This window comes from Hyla sarda, chromosome 6 (genome assembly GCF_029499605.1).
Source record: "Hyla sarda isolate aHylSar1 chromosome 6, aHylSar1.hap1, whole genome shotgun sequence".
NCBI classification, from domain to species: Eukaryota; Metazoa; Chordata; class Amphibia; order Anura; family Hylidae; genus Hyla; species Hyla sarda.
In genome coordinates this window covers 295,591,329-295,609,536 of record NC_079194.1, presented here as the reverse complement: position 1 = coordinate 295,609,536, position 18,208 = coordinate 295,591,329, and the positions used below count along the sequence as shown (strand labels likewise).

The 18,208-nt window shown below is 43.3% G+C and overlaps 1 protein-coding gene across 1 annotated transcript in view; it reads right to left on the bottom strand.

Annotated features, from left to right (window-relative positions):
- LOC130277524 (receptor-type tyrosine-protein phosphatase beta-like) overlaps nt 1-18,208 on the bottom strand; it is a 279,946-nt gene that overhangs the window by 4,064 nt on the left and 257,674 nt on the right. The window contains exons 45-49 of the mRNA XM_056528200.1: nt 12,857-12,930; nt 12,075-12,209; nt 8,384-8,503; nt 4,365-4,528; nt 3,071-3,206 (exon numbers count right to left, since the gene is read on the bottom strand). Coding sequence (XP_056384175.1) covers nt 3,071-3,206; nt 4,365-4,528; nt 8,384-8,503; nt 12,075-12,209; nt 12,857-12,930 — 629 coding nt within the window. The remainder of the gene's footprint in view (nt 1-3,070; nt 3,207-4,364; nt 4,529-8,383; nt 8,504-12,074; nt 12,210-12,856; nt 12,931-18,208) is intronic.

Below are 18,208 nucleotides of genomic sequence, written 5' to 3'. Positions count from 1 at the left end.
TTTAAATGTGTCAGGTGGGGGTATAATTTCCTCCTGCGATATGGGGTTGCTGTCTCTGTCCATATTCACCAGATCAAGAAGGCATTTTTGCTCAAATGGTGAAAAGGTTCCTGGTGCGAAAAATCCTAAAGGGCCAATGCTGGCTTGTACTTCTCCTTCTTTAACCACAATGGGTTTACTGGTTTTATTGGTGGCTGTCTCAAAGAATGTATGCAGATTTATTCTCCTTATTCCTTTGAAAAGGTCCACTTCAAAAGAAACAGGGTTGAAGGGGGCGGGGATACAGTAATTTAGTCCTTTGGATAATAATGTCAAACAGTCATCATCCAAAGGGATGTCGGAAAGATTAAGTACTGTGGAGGTTTTTATGTTTTCTTGTTCCAGGTCACTTGTCCACCTCTCCCAGTATCTGGACTGGCTATTGAGACCTTTACTGGTAAGTGTACCTTCTTACCTGAAGGACACAGACAGCTTCCTAAAAACTCTAGACAGCACCCAATGGTCTGACTCCTACAGACTGGCTACCATTGATGTAGAGAGCCTCTATACCCGGATCCCACAAGAATTGGGGATCCGGGTAATAGGTGATTTCCTGATCACCGCCGGTAAAAGTGAAGCTTACACTAACTTTGTGAAAGAGGGCTTGGAGTTAATTCTCACCAACAATTGCTTTACATTTGATGGGGACTGGTACTCCCAGCGTACAGGTACGGCGATGGGGACACCGGTCGCATGTACCTTCGCAAACCTTTTTTTGGCAGCACTTGAGCAGAAGATCATCTACAGTTCACAAAATCCTTATATCGGACATATTAAGTTGTACAGTCGCTTTGTGGACGATGTGTTTATTGCATGGGAAGGCGAAGAATACGAATTCAACGAGTTTGTGCAGTACCTAAACAATCATAACAGGATGAACATGTTCTTCACCAGTAAATTTTCAGCCGAAAAAATTGAATTTCTGGACGTAGAGATCCACATTAGAGATGGCAACATAACAACTACAGGATACAGAAAGGAGACAGCCACCAACTCGTATCTCCACTACCAAAGCTATCATCCTCAGCACACAAAAAATGCTCTACCATACAGCCAATACCTCCGGATAAAAAAGATTAATAGTACAGAAGAAGGTTTCATAAAACAAGCTGACGAACTCACCAGCAGATTCCAAGAAAGAGGTTATCCTCCCAGGTTACTTAAAGAAGCTCTGGAGAGAGTGAAAAAGATCCCCCGCAGTGACTTGATCAACAAAAAATATAAGAAAAATAAAAAACATGCCACGTCTGCAAAAACGGAAAAAGACATTGAAGAGCAGAGATTTGTTTTTTCTTTTCAATATAACCCTCTTGCCACTGTCATCAGAAAAGCTCTCCTAAATAATTGGCACATTCTCGAAAGAGATCCTGTCCTACAAAAAGCCGCAATGAAAAAACCGCTGGTCACTTTCCGCAGGAGTGAAAGTCTGAAAAACCAATTAGTCTCCTCCTCTTTCTCCAGCAGAAAACCTGGCGAGAACTGGATGGCGAAAAATGAATTAAAAGGAAATTACAAATGTGGGACATGTATTCACTGCCCCCAGATGTACAGAGGCGCCTACATAAAATTGGGTAACTGTGACATTTCTATACATGACTTTATTTTCTGCAGATCAGAATGGGTCATATATGCGATCCTATGTCCCTGTAAAAGGTATTACATAGGATCCACCAAACGCTGCCTTTTTTCTAGATTCAGGGAGCACAAACGGTCCCTTAAAACAGGGATCGGCTCGGCCAGACTAATCGAGCATATGAAGGCTCACCACAACAGTGATGAAAAAACACTGACTTTCTGCGGCTTAGAAAAAATAGCCACCGGGGGCACAGCCAGAGAGAAAGTCCTCCGACAGCGAGAGGCACATTGGATCATTAAGACCGATGCCATGGGCATCTTAGGGCTTAATGATCGCAATGAGCTTACAGTATTTCTGTGAGCTCCAGTGTATTACGCCCCGTACACTGACACAAACCAATTCTGCAATCCACGTGTACATATAATTTCCCCTTTTGTTTGAATTTATCTGACTCCCCCCTTACACATTTTCATATTCTTATTGCAACTTCTTTGTTTTTATTCACTTTGATAACACATTTTTTGTGAATGTCAATCACGTACCTGAACAGGTAACACTAGTCTCCTCCTACTGAGGATGACGTCATAGGAGCGCCCAGATAAAGGATGCGCTCAGACAGACACGAGGTGAGGCCCGAAGAAGCGGTTTTAACCGCGAAACGAGCTCGTAGCTGTCACCGCTCAGCTCCGGCTGCAGCGATCTCTCCGTATCATCTCCCGTACAGCGGCCGGCCGTACATGGACTAACTCAGTGACACAGCGCAAGAAGGGTGAGTGCAGAAGCAACCTTTTTCTCAATTTGCTATTTTGGACATTGTTCTCTCCTGCTTTTTTGCACCACCCCGCTCCATACCTCCGACATCCCCTGTCACAGTGTACACACTCCCGGATATTGTGGGTGACCGCGGTGCGGTCCTATCTCTCTATCTCCTCTCCACATAACTACTATAATACTGCTCCTATATACAAGAATATAACTACTATAATACTGCCTCCTATATACAAGAATATAACTACTATAATACTGCTCCTATATACAAGAATATAACTACTATAATACTGTTCCTATATACAAGAATATAACTACTATAATACTGCTCCTATATACAAGAATATAACTACTATAATACTGCTCCTATATACAAGAATATAACTACTATAATACTGCCTCCTATATACAATAATATAACTACTATAATACTGCTCCTATATACAAGAATATAACTACTATAATACTGCTCCTATGTACAAGCATAGAACTTTACTATAATACTAATATAAAATGATGTCTATGTAAAAAATATTACTATTTTATACTGCCCCCTTAGTACAAGAATAGAAGAATTATAATGGTTCTCCCTTATGGACAGGATTGTAACTTCTATACGTAATAGTTAGATTTAAATATACAGAATATCATTATACCTTGACCATGCCAAAATTTCCATCCACTTACCTCAGTTTGCACCATTAATCCCCGGTACAACCGAAGATCATAAACAATTCCATATACATCTACTTTGTCTTCTGCTTCAATTTGTTTCATAACCCGATCAAGAGCTATAAAAGTACCCGTCCTTCCCACTCCAGCACTAAAGAGAAAAACAACCACAAAATACATAAATAAAATGTAAATAGCATAATAAAAATTTGTGTTTTTTTTTCTTTAAATCAAAGTACTCTGGAAAACAGAACAGAACAAAACAAAATGTCTCTGTTGCGCAAAATTTCTGCAACTTTTTGCTAAAGTTATTTTGATTAGGGATGTCCTGATACCATTTTTTTAAGACCGCGTACGAGTACCGATACTTTAATTCTAGTACTCACCAATGCCAATTACGAGTAATTTTATTATACTGTAAAGGCAATCTGATACCAGGGTGACCCGGTTTCTGGCGCTGCTTACCGTGCTGATATGTGGGTTCCTTGTTGTGTACAATGGAGGCGGCTGCTGTAGTATGAGCCAAGATTTCTCTCTTCTCCATTGGACAGAACAGGGAATCTGTATTTGCGGCGAAACCGATGTCTCCGGAGCAATTGCGCTGATGTTCACATGATGAGCAGCGGTAGAAACCAGGTCATCTACATATAAATTCTTGTTAGTGCAGGTGACTCCACTGTAAGATTGCCTTTAATAGTAGTATCCCCTTGTAGGTAGTATAGATAGTTGCAGACATTAGCAGCAGCCCCCTGTATAGAGCAGCCCCCCTGCAGACATTAGGAGCAGCCACTTGTAGACCGCAGCCCCCCCCTGTAGACAGTGTGCCCCTTGTAGACAGCGCCCCCCCCCTGTAGACAGCAGCCCCCCTTGTAGACAGTGCCCCCCCTGTAGACAGCAGCCCCCCTTGTAGACAGTGCCCCCCCTGTAGACAGCAGAACCCCTTGTAGACAACACCCCTCCCTTTGTAGACAGCAAGCCCCAAATAATGGAGGGAAACTGATGCTAGAATTGATCCCTTTTATTTGAATGGGACAGTTCACAATCATCCAGTGTCTCAATTTTGACGCCGGATGGTTGGACACACCGAAGGAGATTCATATTTTAATATTTTTAATATTTTATTTACATTTTTTTCATCTAGTCATATACACACAAGCTCCTATAATCGGTAAAAAGACCATGGCATAGGATTGCAATATGACCAAGCTATAAGCTAATGAAGTAAAGCTACAAACCCTCACTCATGCTATTTGTTTCCGACATATGAAGATACAGAAAAGATTCCTTATTACCTAAGCCTTCCACGTACCTACAGTGAACCACTATCGGTGATTTTAATGGCTGGCCATTTTCTGTGTATTCACGGACTAAATTCCTAAACTGGATCAAAACATTGGTTGTCTTGGGAACACCATGGTCTGGCCAGGCAGTAAAGTGGAAATGTCGTACTTGTTTACTCTGTCTGGTTTGCATCTAAAAGAAAAAAATGGAAAACAATATTAAATGTATGATTTCAGGCCTTCAGAATCATAACTAAACAGCATAGAAAAGGTTCCCAATAGCAAAATCAATCTAAGACAACCTGTAGGGTGATGGACACACAGTATATTTCCAGGCGTATAAAAACAAAAATTTTTTTGGCATCCGCAAAAAAAAGTGAGAGGTTACAGTTTTGCGGACACATTTTTTTTAAATACCATAATTTTTTCAGAATGTTTTTTCTTTTATAAATCATTAAACAGGCTTTGTTGTTGAGTACTCCGAGATAGGGGCAACTCATTAATTAAATTGATTAAAAGGAGATCTTCAGGACAGAAAAATGTATCCCCTATCCTTAGGATAGGGGATAAACGTCAGATCGTGAGGGTTCCGACTGTGGGGATTCTCCTGCATGGCACCCCAGCTAATCTGCATGAAAAGAGCTGCAATGCGCCCCGGCTCTCCTCCTGAATGTGGTGCGTCAACCACCTAACAAAGCTGTGGCCAACTCACCCCATCCATGCAGCTCTATGGGAGAGCAGGAGATACCTGAGTGCAGCATTCTGGCTCTCCCATACATTGCATGGAGGGGGCTAGTCAGCCACAGCTTCGTGCGAGGGTCGACGTGCCCCATTCAGTAGGGGAGCCGGGGTGCCTTATGGGAGATTGCGGCGGGTCTCAGTGATCGGACTCCCACGATCTGACACATTTCCCCTTCCCTCAGGAAAAGCAATACATTTTTTCTATCCCGGAGATCTCCTTTAAATCAATGTAAATAATGAGTTGCTCCTCCCAAAAGGGTTTTAAAAGGGGCAAAAGTAAAATTAGCAAAATCACCAAAAAGACACCTGCAATTTTACACAAGGAAAATGACGCCAGGAAAAACACTGTGTTAGTTTTGGCCTTACTCTTGGACAACCTTGGGTAGCGCCACTGTTTTGTTTCTGAGCCAGTTCTTTACAATTGTGCTTTCATGAATGTGTGCACTTTAATGTCTCCCTTCATATTGCCTCATAACATGCGTGAGCTGATATGAATTATTCTAGCCTTACTCTCCCTATATAAAACTCTTCCTGGGAGGAAACACCAGTAAAGATAATATATGCAGCTTTTCAAGAACAAAGAGCTTTGAATACATTCTTCAGCCATCTGTCCATGACAATTAAATTATCATTTTCTTGGAATAAATACCTGTGAATTTACATTTATATAGAGCACATTTAAAAGCACATGGTGACAATAAAAGGTGACCTGAGAATAAGCCTTGTAAAGTACTAGCTGTCAGCAAATCTTAGTCTGTTTTGTTGTATCGAAGAAGGAAAGCACCAGCACTCCTTCCTATCTGAGACTGAGTCATTAGGAATTTTGTGTAAAAAAAACTATTAACATGTAAAGTCTTTATTCTATTATATCAGCTTTGCAATGGGAGATGTTACTGTGAAAAACAAATCTATGACCCACTCACCAGCTTGACTAAGGACCATATAAGAAGGCCTGGGTCGCTGTGTGAACAAGCGCCAATCTTACTGATTGTAAACTGCTCATTTACGGAGCCTAATACACAGCTTGGTAATTATATGGGGAGGGCTGCATGAATCATTACTAGAGTATCTGGCGGTATTTTGCGACCATCATTGGCCCCAAAACCCCTAATACACAAGTAGATGTGCGACCAACAGGCAATGATTTTCGGTTAGGTCAAAATAACCAGAACAGGGAACAAATAAGTGTTTGCTCTTTTGTCAGCTGATCGCAGTCCCTATTACAGGCATAGGAAACATCTCCCATAATGATCTTAAAGCCAAAATGCTACAAAAGCATCATGGGAGATGTAGTGCAAAACATCTGCGGTGCCAAAGGTTGCCTATGCCTGCCCTATTACAAAGCAAGGTGTATAGATAAAAGAATACTTACAACTGTGTTTTTTGTTTTTTGTTTTTTTTAAAACCTTCCGTACAAATGCTTGTCTGGTCCTGGACATGTAAATAACTTGATAAAAGTCTTACCATCCCCCCCTTGTCCCCCATGTTCCTGCACAATGAGGGACATTTATCAATGTTTGCTTATGTATTCTTTTTTTTAGTAATTTTTTCCTTACTTTTTTTTTTGCTTATGTGTGACTTATTTATCAACTGGTTTCAGCCTGTTGATAATTTTCTTTCACGTAAGCAATTTTTCCTTTTTTACTTTGGTAGTAGATTTTTCTGCTCCATGTTTGAGCCGGAGTAAATTTAGTCAATTTTTAACGCTGTTGCAACTTTTTTTAGCGCAGTTGCGACTGTCGCAGTTAATAAATACCTGACTACCCGTAGTCCATTTTAAAATTATTACTACATAGTAAATTTTAGGAAAACTTGCTTTTCTCGCTTTCCAGTCAAAATGTCGCACGAAAAATCGAGTAGTCGCAGTTGAGACAATTTTGCGACAATTATAGTAAAGAAAACCTGACTAAACCCGTTGATAAATGTCCATAAATATGACTAACTTGTGCCGACAGTGTAAACCTATGTAGTAATGCAGCCCAATGACAAATGCAATGGTAACAATTCTCAATTTATTTATACATATCTACACCACACAGGAGAGATCCTCTATACTACACCACACAGGAGAGATCCTCTATACTACACCACACAGGAGAGATCCTCTATACTACACCACACAGGAGAGATCCTCTATACTACACCACACAGGACAGATCCTCTATACTACACCACACAGGAGAGATCCTCTATACTACACCACACAGGAGAGATCCTCTATACTACACCACACAGGAGAGATCCTCTATACTACACCACACAGGAGAGATCCTCTATCCTACACCACACAGGAGAGATCCTCTATACTACACCACACAGAAGAGATCCTCTATACTACACCACACAGGAGAGATCCTCTATACTACACCACACAGGAGAGATCCTCTATACTACACCACACAGGAGAGATCCTCTATACTACACCACACAGGAGAGATCCTCTATACTACACCACACAGGAGAGATCCTCTATACTACACCACACAGGGGAGATCCTATATACTACACCACACAGGACAGATCCTATATACTACACCACACAGGAGAGATCCTCTATACTACACCACACAGGAGAGATCCTCTATACTACACCACACAGGAGAGATCCTCTATACTACACCACACAGGGGAGATCCTCTATACTACACCACACAGGAGAGATCCTCTATACTACACCACACAGGAGAGATCCTCTATACTACACCACACAGGAGAGATCCTCTATACTACACTACACAGGAGAGATCCTCTATACTACACCATACAGGACAGATCCTCTATACTACACCACACAGGAGAGATCCTCTATACTACACCACACAGGAGAGATCCTGTATACTACACCACACAGGAGAGATCCTCTATACTACACCTCACAGGAGAGATCCTCTATACTACACCACACAGGAGAGATCCTCTATACTACACCACACAGGAGAGATCCTCTATACTACACCACACAGGAGAGATCCTCTATACTACACTACACAGGAGAGATCCTCTATACTACACCATACAGGACAGATCCTCTATACTACACCACACAGGAGAGATCCTCTATACTACACCACACAGGAGAGATCCTGTATACTACACCACACAGGAGAGATCCTCTATACTACACCTCACAGGAGAGATCCTCTATACTACACCACACAGGAGAGATCCTCTATACTACACCACACAGGAGAGATCCTCCATACTACACCACACAGGAGAGATCCTCTATACATATAAATATAGATAGATAGATAGATAGATAGATAGATAGATAGATAGATAGATAGATAATAAATCTTGTACTCACATTAACTATTGTAAAATCCCTGATTGTCCAGTCAGGTTGAACACACTCATTGGTCATGGACACCGACAGATTACCATAAGTCTTGGAGTTTCTTTGGGGCCAATATTCCTCACATTTTATCTAAAAGATAAAAACATACAATACATGTATTTATTTGATCTACATTTCTTACAAAGTGCCAACATGTATAAAAAAAATATTTATATTATATATGCTGCATATATTAAAAATATAAGTGACATGTAGCATACAGCTGCTAAAAAGTACTGGAAGGATAATGATTTTTTAATAGAAGTAATTTACAAATCTGTTTAACTTTCTGGCACCAGTTGATTTATAAAAATAAAAAAAATGTTTTCCACTGGAGTACCCCTTTAACTGCACTTAGGCTGGGTCCACACTGCACTTCGTGTTTATGTTTTTTATATACATTTTCATACTCTCTCAAAGATCACAAACATAAATGTGACTAAACAATGACTTCTAATAGTGTAACGCAGACAAATGGAATGTTTCCATTTGTCCACTGGTTTTTCTCTTATTCTGTTATTCTAGTATACTGTAATTGTGTGCACTACTGAGTCTACCAAAAAATAAAAATTATGTTGCTTTGCGTTCCAATTTGCAATGTATTCTAATAGAAAATAAATTCTGCTGTAAGGCATACAGCAGAATCCGTTTTTATCATCCACTGAGCGTATATGTTTTTATACTTTTCAAGAATATAAAAGGTACACGTTAAACATATGCACTAAATGCAGTGTGAACCTAGCTTTATCAATGTCTTCATGTGAGCCTCTATCATGTCTGGGCAAACTGTAAATAAAGCAGTTCATAACCATCTAATGACTTTTGGTTCAGTTTATAATTTGGCTGCCTATGTTTAATTATATGTCCGGCATCCAGGATAGGTGAACTCAGCCTAGATCTGGACACAAAAACGATGCCACAACTGATGAGAAGTTGTATGGCATCCGGCGTCCATTGTTTCTGGACGTTGGACAGAAGCTGCGTTCCCCTGTCAGGTGCCCTCTGGCGTTGTTCAACCATCCGGCATCAAAATTGAGACGCTGTATGATTGTGAACTGTCCCGTTGAAATGAATGGGATCAGTTCTAGTATCAGTTTCTCCCCGGTGCACGCCGGAGGGAAACTGTGCCGGACAACTGATATATGTGAACCCAGCCTAATACACATCTCTATATACTCACAACTGAAAAATAATTGACAATGACAAGTGGTACCAACACTAAAATAGATGAATGGAGTCACTTTACAATAAAAAAATATAATATTAATTAAATTTATGTTGAAATTATATGGGGAGACAAGATGCATCAAAAACAAAGAGGGCAACACTCCACACATCCACATAAGCAGGGAATAACACAGATGGAAGATTCAGTGTATTCACATGCCACTATTATATGTCTAAAGGGAACACCCTTCTACTGGATATAACAGTGTTTCCCAACCAGGGTGCCTCCAGCTGTTGCAAAACTACAACTCACAGCATGCCCGGACAGCCAAAGGCTGTCCGGGAATGCTGGGAGTTGTAATTTTGCAACATCTGGAGGCACCCTGGTTGGGAAACGCTGGGACATAAGATAAAGTGCAAACATATATGTACCAAGCACTCCACAGTATCACGTGTTTGCTCTTAATCTTATACGCAAAAATCTCCCTTAACGGACACCCCCCCCCCCCCCAATAGAGGACACCTCTAAATAGCGGATAGTTTTTTATTCACCGGCAGAGTCCCATAAGACTTAATGTATTTGCACCCTCCGAATAGGGGACACTCCCAATAGCCGATGCGGACACACCCAATAGGGGGAAAAATACTCCCAACAGAGGACAAAACACACCCAATAAGGGACAAAAACACTCCGAATAGGGGACAAAACACTTGCAATAGGGGACAAAAAACTCGCAATAGGGGACAACCAGACTTATGTGCCTTGTACACAGGGCCGCTGTCAGGGTGGTGCAGCCATTACCCCAGTAAGGGGCCTGGGCTCCCAGGAGGTCCTGGCCACCACTGCACCCCCTGCAGCAGCCCCAGCACAGAGGCAGAAGATCATTGTTTAAACAGTGGTCTCCTTCTTCTGTATGTCTTCTGGCCACATCATTGTCCCCTCAACACCCTCCCTCTGATTCTCCAGTACCACTTTATTCCCCCTGTGCCAAATCATCCCTCCCTTAATTACCCTCTGTACCACATCCTTTCCCCTTGATACCCCCCCCCTGTGCCATTCCCCTTTTATTACCCTCTGTGCAAATTCATCATACCCTCTTTAGTGGGTATGACGTTCTCCTGACGTCCTCTGCGCTGCACTCACTGAGAGCGTCACTCGTCACTGCTGGCAGCCGTTTGTCATAGCCTTTCAGTAAGTACAGCGCAGAGAATGCCAGGAGAACGCCAAACCCGCTTGGAGCCCCTGCTCCTTAGCCTGTTGGCAAGGTAAGAAATACAACAGGTGGATGAGAGAAGGGGAAAAGTCATGTGGCAAAATAAGTGATGCAGGGGGATAAAGGGGAATTAAAATGGCATTTAATGAAATGGCACCAGGAGATAAAGAGGGGAATGATATGGCACGGGGGGTAAGGGGGATAATTTGGCACAGTGGCACATGGTACAGGGGGAATAAAGTGGCACAGCGGATTCAAAGGGGGAGGAATGAAGTGGCATTAAAGGGATCAAGAAGGGGAATAAAATGGCACGAGGGGGATGAAATGGTAATGGAGGGATGATAAGGGAAGATTATAAGGCACAGGGAGATTCTACTGTAATATTGCTTGTTATCATGTTTTATAAGTAATTACACTCTGAAGTGAGTACAGGACACAGTATTCTGTCATTAAGAAAGTAGTTTGAGCCTTTTTTCCCAATAGTTACAATTGGTCACTGGGGCGACCACTAGAATCCTTGTTTTACCATCCACCTATTAGATTAAAACGTAACTTTTAATGCCTCAAAAAAACGATAAAAAACTTTCTGCCATTAAGCTCTCATTGTGATTGACTGACTGTACACAATTACAGCTTACCTGCAAATAGTATTATATTGGTTGAGTAGTAAGGCTGCAGTCCATACATAATCTGCTTCTATTAGAACTAAGGCAGAGTGATTTAAAATCCTAGACACATGCACCTGTCCGACGTTTCGCCACAGCAGTGGCTTTGTCAGGGTCTTTTGGGCAAATGGCCAAATAGGGGACATCTATTGGGAGATTCTACTGTACCCAGTTGAGGACATATTACAGTGGGATGTAAGCACACTAAACCTTCTATCTATGTTATTCCCTGTTTATGTGGATGTATGGACTGTCACCCTCTTTGTTTTAATCCATCTCTCCCCCCCCCCCCAGAGGGAGATTCTACCCTTTGGTACCTAATTTATTTTCAACATGAATTCAATAAATATTATATTTTTATTTATATTGTAAATAAGTGACTCCATTCTTTTTTTTTTTTTTTATGGTGGTACAATAAGCAGTTTACATATAGTGTGTCAAATAAAAGCATCTGTGTTATAGTTCATAGTAGGCATCATATTGTTGCCACTTTTCACATATATTAACATTTGCTGTCTTTTTGCCTATTGCTATTTATTTTATTGTTGAGTGGTGTATATAAATCTAAAATGGTAACTGCTGCACTTAAACTGAGGGTTCATTATGCAATTTTACCTTTCCAAGTTCTACGCATCTGGTGAGCATAACAATGGCCTGAACGTCTTTTTCCCACATTATACGCCAGAAGTCGTTGACAGTGTTTGGTAGAGGACCCTGTGCTGCAATAAACTCTTTTGGAGAACTGTAACCCTGAAAAAGACAATCAGAGTAATATTATAGGACACATGTAAGATACAAGCTACATACATGTAAGATACATATCACAAACTCTGAGACCTTATTTTAGTTCCCCAAAAAAAACTTTTTGTTTACCTTCAGGTGCCAACCTCAGAAGTCAATATGATGATGCAATGTACTATGCTTATTATATCTAAGTAAAAGGCAACATCATAGCAACATCATTCTAATGTTGTGGTCATGGAACAATGTAAAATTAAGAACATAGAGCTCAGTGTACAACATTATGAAACTATTCACCTTTTTTATAGAACTTTTTAAACAAAAGAACAGTGTCAGTCAAACATATATTTAAGTTCTACATAATTTAGCAAGAACATCAACAAAGCTATTCACCTATTCATGAGAATACTTGAGAAGAGTCACAACCCTTACCCTGATATACATCATAATAGTGACCGTTCTCTAAGGTCTTTATACTACTCAAGCACAATGCTCCCCCCATGTGCCGCACATATTATAGAACTTTTAGTTAAATTTTTTGCTTTCCTTGTCTAAATCAAAATATTAGAAAAGCCATAAATAATTAATAATATGGCTATTCAGATTTGTGTAGGAAAAGCAGACCTATACTTTGATGAGAGTTTAAAGATGCTTACAGGAATATAGTTTGCATTAATGTAGTCTTCTGTGAGGTTTCCTGGACCAGACAAAACAACGCGAGAGGCATCATCTAATGTGAAAAACAGACAGAATTTTATTTCCATAGTAATTTATTTTGCATTAGTTCTTAGTTCTTTTTATTTAGCCACCACTGTTAATATCCCAGCTTCATCACATAAATAATGAGGCCATGTTTACACATAGGTTTTGGCTCTGTCTTTTCACAAACTAAAAAAAAACATGTATATATTTTTTTGTAGCTGGCTTTTGAACAAAAATAATGGCCACTGAATAGTACAATGGCCCAGATTCATCAATCAACCAATCACAGCTCAGCTTTCACTTTACCAGAGCTCGTTAGCTGAGCTGTGATTGGTCGCTGTGGAAAAATCACTGCACTTTTTCTCTCACACAGTTTGATAAATCTTGGCCAATGTTTGCATAACAATCTATTTTTCCATTGAATTCAACAATTTAAAAATCACAGCAGTTCTTTTACTTTTCACTGTATAATGGCCAAATAAGACCCTTTTAGTTATGTTTACACATTTTTTCATCAGTCTAGTTTATTTATTTATTTAAAATATTTTTAGTTATTGACTGCAAAGGAACTTAACAGAAAACGGGCTGGTAATGCACACAATGGGCCAGATTTATCAATCTGCCTGAAACTATAATTATCTAGTTTTGCCTACAGCAGCCAATCACAGATCAGCTTTATTTTAAGAGAGCGTGTTAAGATATTAAGGCTGAGATGTGAATGGTTGCAAAGGGCAAAATCAGACAGATTTTGTTTTAGGCAGATTGCGGAAGTCAGGCAATTGTATTATTTAGTGTCCATTATTTTAGAAAAAAAATGCCATCTTTTCAGCCAAACCTTTTTTTCAGGTAAAAAGACAGGACCAAAAACTGTGTGTGAATATGAACAAATGGTGCAATAAAATTTTCTGACACTTTGAGTAGTTAAAAATTTTCTTTCCTGTTAATATTCACAAGGCTAAGGCTATGTTCACACAGCAATTCCTGAAAATTTGGCTGGAATTCTGTCTTCTCTAAACACAGAATTCTGCTGAAATTCATGCCCCATTGAGATAAATAGGATTCCGCCCGCAATTCACCAGGATTATAAGACTGAACTTATATTATTGTGGAATTTCCACCACAGAAATTCTTCTGTCTGAATGGGAGGGCGGAATCCCATGAAAACTAATGTGCAGTAAATTCCTGTGGAATTTCGCTTTGAAATTCCACTGTGTGAACATAGTCTAAAGCTGACCATACATGTAAGATGAAAGTATGGCAAACCCACCTATCAATCTAAATTGTAGGAATAAAGGATAGGGGATAAGTGTGAGATCGCTGGGACCCCTTGCGATCTCCTGTAGGGCGTCCCAGCTTTGCCACGGCTATCCAGTGCATGATGCCACAGCCGGCCTGCCCCCCCATGTATCTCTCTGGGAGAGGCGGAGATGGCATTCGTGCATTCCTGCCTCTCCCATAGAGCTGTATGGGGGGGGCATGTCGTCAACCTCAGTGAGGTCACTGACACGCACATTAGCCGTGCAGAGCCGTGGCAATGCCGGGCCCCTGTACGGATAGGTGATATGTTTCTAATACTGCAGTACTCCTTTAATATAACAGCAAAATTCCCATTCTCAGATTAATTTCAGAAAGTTATGTGAGCCTCACACACATCTGAATAAGGGTTGCAAAATTCCATGCAAATGCTGCAGAAAAGGAAATTTTTTATTTACTTACCGTAAAATCTCTTTCTCGGAGGATCCATTGGGGGACACAGACCGTGGGTGTTTGCTGTTGTCTCTAGGAGGTGTGACACTATGATAATAAAAAAAAGTCGGCTCCTCCCAGCAGGATATACCCGCCTCCAGGCCCTGAGCTAATCAGTTTTAGTTCCAGAGCAATAGGAGAGGACCGACAGGTGAAAGAAGAGCATGGTGTGAATGACTTGGGAAGAGAACCCCCGGGCCCTCAAAACCGCGGTCTCAACCGCCACACCGTCAAATGCAGCGACTGTAAATTGGGGTGGCAAAGAGGACCCTGTGAGAGCAGGTCTGGATGAAACGGAAGGCGCAGCGGAGCGTCGTCCAGGAGCCTGACTACGTCAGCGTACCACGACCTTCGGGGCCAATCTGGAGCTACCAGAATGGAGGAAACGTCCTCCGCTTTGAGCTTCCTCAGAACTCTGGGAAGGAGCGGAAGGGGAGGGAACAGGTAGGGTAAGGCAAACCCCGCCCAAGGAATCACTAGGGCGTCCACGGCTAGAGCCTGAGGGTCCTGGGACTTGGACACAAAAGGAAGGATCTTCCGATTGTGCCGAGACGCGAAGAGGTCCACGTCTGGAATGCCCCAGAGGTCGCAGACCCCCGGAATGTGAATCACCGAAATGGCCGGAACCTTGCTTTCCACCCAGATGAGAATCTTTGTCACCTCGGCCATGGCTGCCGAGCTGCGAGTGCCGCCGTGGCGATTTATGTACGCCACGGCCGTGGCATTGTCCGACTGGACGCGGACAGGACGGGACCGAAGCCGGGACTCCCAATGAAAAAGACAAAGATGAATAGCCCGCAGTTCCAATATGTTTATCGGAAGAAGGGCTTCTCGGGGAGACCAGAGTCCCTGAACCGTCCAATCCCTGAACACACTGCCCCAGCCCGACAGACTGGCATCCGTTGAAACTACCTGCCAGTGAAGGGGAAGAAATGACCGCTACTGAAGAAGAAGGGGGGGACGGAGCCACCAGAGCAGAGACTGATGGATCCTGCGAGGGAGAACAATCTTGTGATCAAGGGACAGAGGAGATCTGTCCCATCGAGAGAGAATCACCAGCTGAAGAGGGCGGTAATGAAACTGGGCAAAGGGTACAGCCTCCATGGCCGCCACCATCTGACCCAGGACTTCCATACAAGTGCGGATGGAAAATGGGACCTGAGCCCGAAGGGAGCGGACTCCTGACATAAGAGTCAGACGTTTGTCCGGCGGAAGGCAAATTCGGGCAGAGGCCGTGTTGAAGTGAAGTCCCAAGAAGATCAGAGACTGGGTGGGAGAGAGGACTGACTTGTCCCGATTGACCATCCACCCGAAGCGATCCAGAGTGTGAAAAGTGACATCCACATTCTCCAGAGTCTGGGCTCTGGTGGGAGCCTTGATGAGAAGGTCGTCCAGGTAGGGTATCACCGAGACTCCCCTCAACCACAACAGGGCCATCACTGGCGCAAGGATCTTGGTAAAGACCCGAGGAGCCGTGGCCAGGCCAAAGGGGAGGGCTACGAATTGAAAATGCCCCTCCTCCGGAACCGCAAAGCGGAGATACCGATGATGGCCTGGAAATATTGGCACATGGAGATAGGCATCCTTGATGTCCACCGAAGAAGAAACTTCCCTTGTTCTAGGGATGCCACTACCGAACGGAGAGATTCCATTCGGAAGTTGCGGATGAGAAGATGACGGTTGAGACGCTTGAGGTCTAGGCTTGGTCGTACAGAACCGTCCTTCTTGGGGACCACAAAAAGATTGGAATAGAAAACCAGAAAACATTCTCCTGGAGGAACGGCAATGATAACCCCCTGGAGAAGCAGAGACTGGAGAGCCTCTCGAAATTGCTTCGCCAGAGAAGGAGACTGGGGGGCCCGGGATCGAAAAAAGCGATCCCTCGGGAGGGAGGCGAATTAGATTCGGTAACCGTTGGACACCACGTCCCTGACCCAGGAATCCTCAATGAATGTGGTCCAGATGTCTCGAAAAAGTAAGAGACAACCTCCCACACAAGAAAAAACTGCGGGTGGGGGCTTCACTTCATGCGGAATTGGGTTTGCGGTTGCCTGATTTGACTGCAAACCGGCCGGAACGGTTGGTGACCGACTTCCGAGACGGGCGCGCCCGGAACGAGGGAGCCTTCTTGTCCTTCGAAGGCGCCTGCTCAGACCCCTTGCTGGGGCCAAGGGTCCGAAAGGACCGAAAGGAAGATGACTTCCTTTGGGAAGTGGAGCGCGCCCTATTTTGAGGCAACAAGGAACTCTTACCCCCCGTCGCCTCAGAGATAATCTCGTCAAGGCGCTTGCCAAAAAGACGGACACCCGTAAAAGGAAGCTCAGTGAGAGACCTTTTGGAAGCGGCATCCGCATTCCAAGCTTTAAGCCACATAGAACCGCGGAGAGCAGCTAGGTGACCCACAGCAAAAGCAGAACAACGGGCTGACTGAATGGAAGCTGTGCACAGAAATTCCCCAGCATTAGAGCATTGGAGAGCCAGAGCAGACAGATCCTCTGGGGGGGATCCCGCTAGGATACCCTGACAGAGTTTTAGGCACCACTCCGATAGGGCCTTGGACGCCCATGTCGAGGTGAAGATGGGAAGAAGCGAAGAGCCAGCTGCTTCAGAGGCAAACTTCGCTAAGGACTCCACCTTCTTGTCCGTGGAATCCTTGAAGGCAGCCGCATCTGCCAGTGGCAGTGTAGTAGCCTTAGAGATTCGGGAGATTGGTGGATCCACTGAAGGAGGGAAAACCACCTTAGTGATAAGATCCTTGTCAAATGGATAACGTTCTTGAATCGTCTTTATTCCTGGGAACCTCTTGTCTGGATGTTTCCATGCAGATTCCAGGGGGTCTGGGGGAGCAGTGGAGCAGGCAAAGCAAGTGGGCTCAGTAGAGCCAGGCATCTTAGCATTACAGTGCTTACAGACAAAATAAGACACCGACATTCCAGTTTTCTGTTTAGAGGAGGAACAGCTCTGGGTACGGACATAATGAGAAAAAGACAGGAACCTTCTCACCCTAGTCTGTGTCCCCTGGGAGCTGCAGTGAGGAAAACTCGGCTCCGTGCAGCTAGAGTGTAAAACGGGCCAGCCAATAGCCAGAGAGGGGCATGCCTGAGGCAGAGGCACTAACTGATTGGCCCCTTCCACTGAAATTCGTGCCCAGGCGCTGATTGGAGGCCACTTCGTGCCTCTAGGGAGCTCCCACAGCCCAGGGGGCGGAGCTATGAGAAGAGCGGAGAAGAAGCCGTAATGGCGCCCGCTCCTTGTCCCGAGCGCACATGTCAGCTGCATATGCGCTCGGGGGGAAGTGAGTGGGCAGCCCAAACGCCGGCAGCGGCTGCCGTAGAAAACGAAAGTAGGCCGGCGCTCAGAGCGCCCGGCCAGAACGAGCGCCGCAGCTGTCAACCGCATATAAGGTGCCGCGGTCATAGCCGCACAGCAAACACACATACACACAGTGAAGCAGTAAAAACACATTCACACAGTGTAAAAACAGAATGCATGCCCCCTAAGATGCCACTGCTCGCCCCAGAATAAAAGTCAAGCCCCAGTATAAGCCAGCCCCATAAACC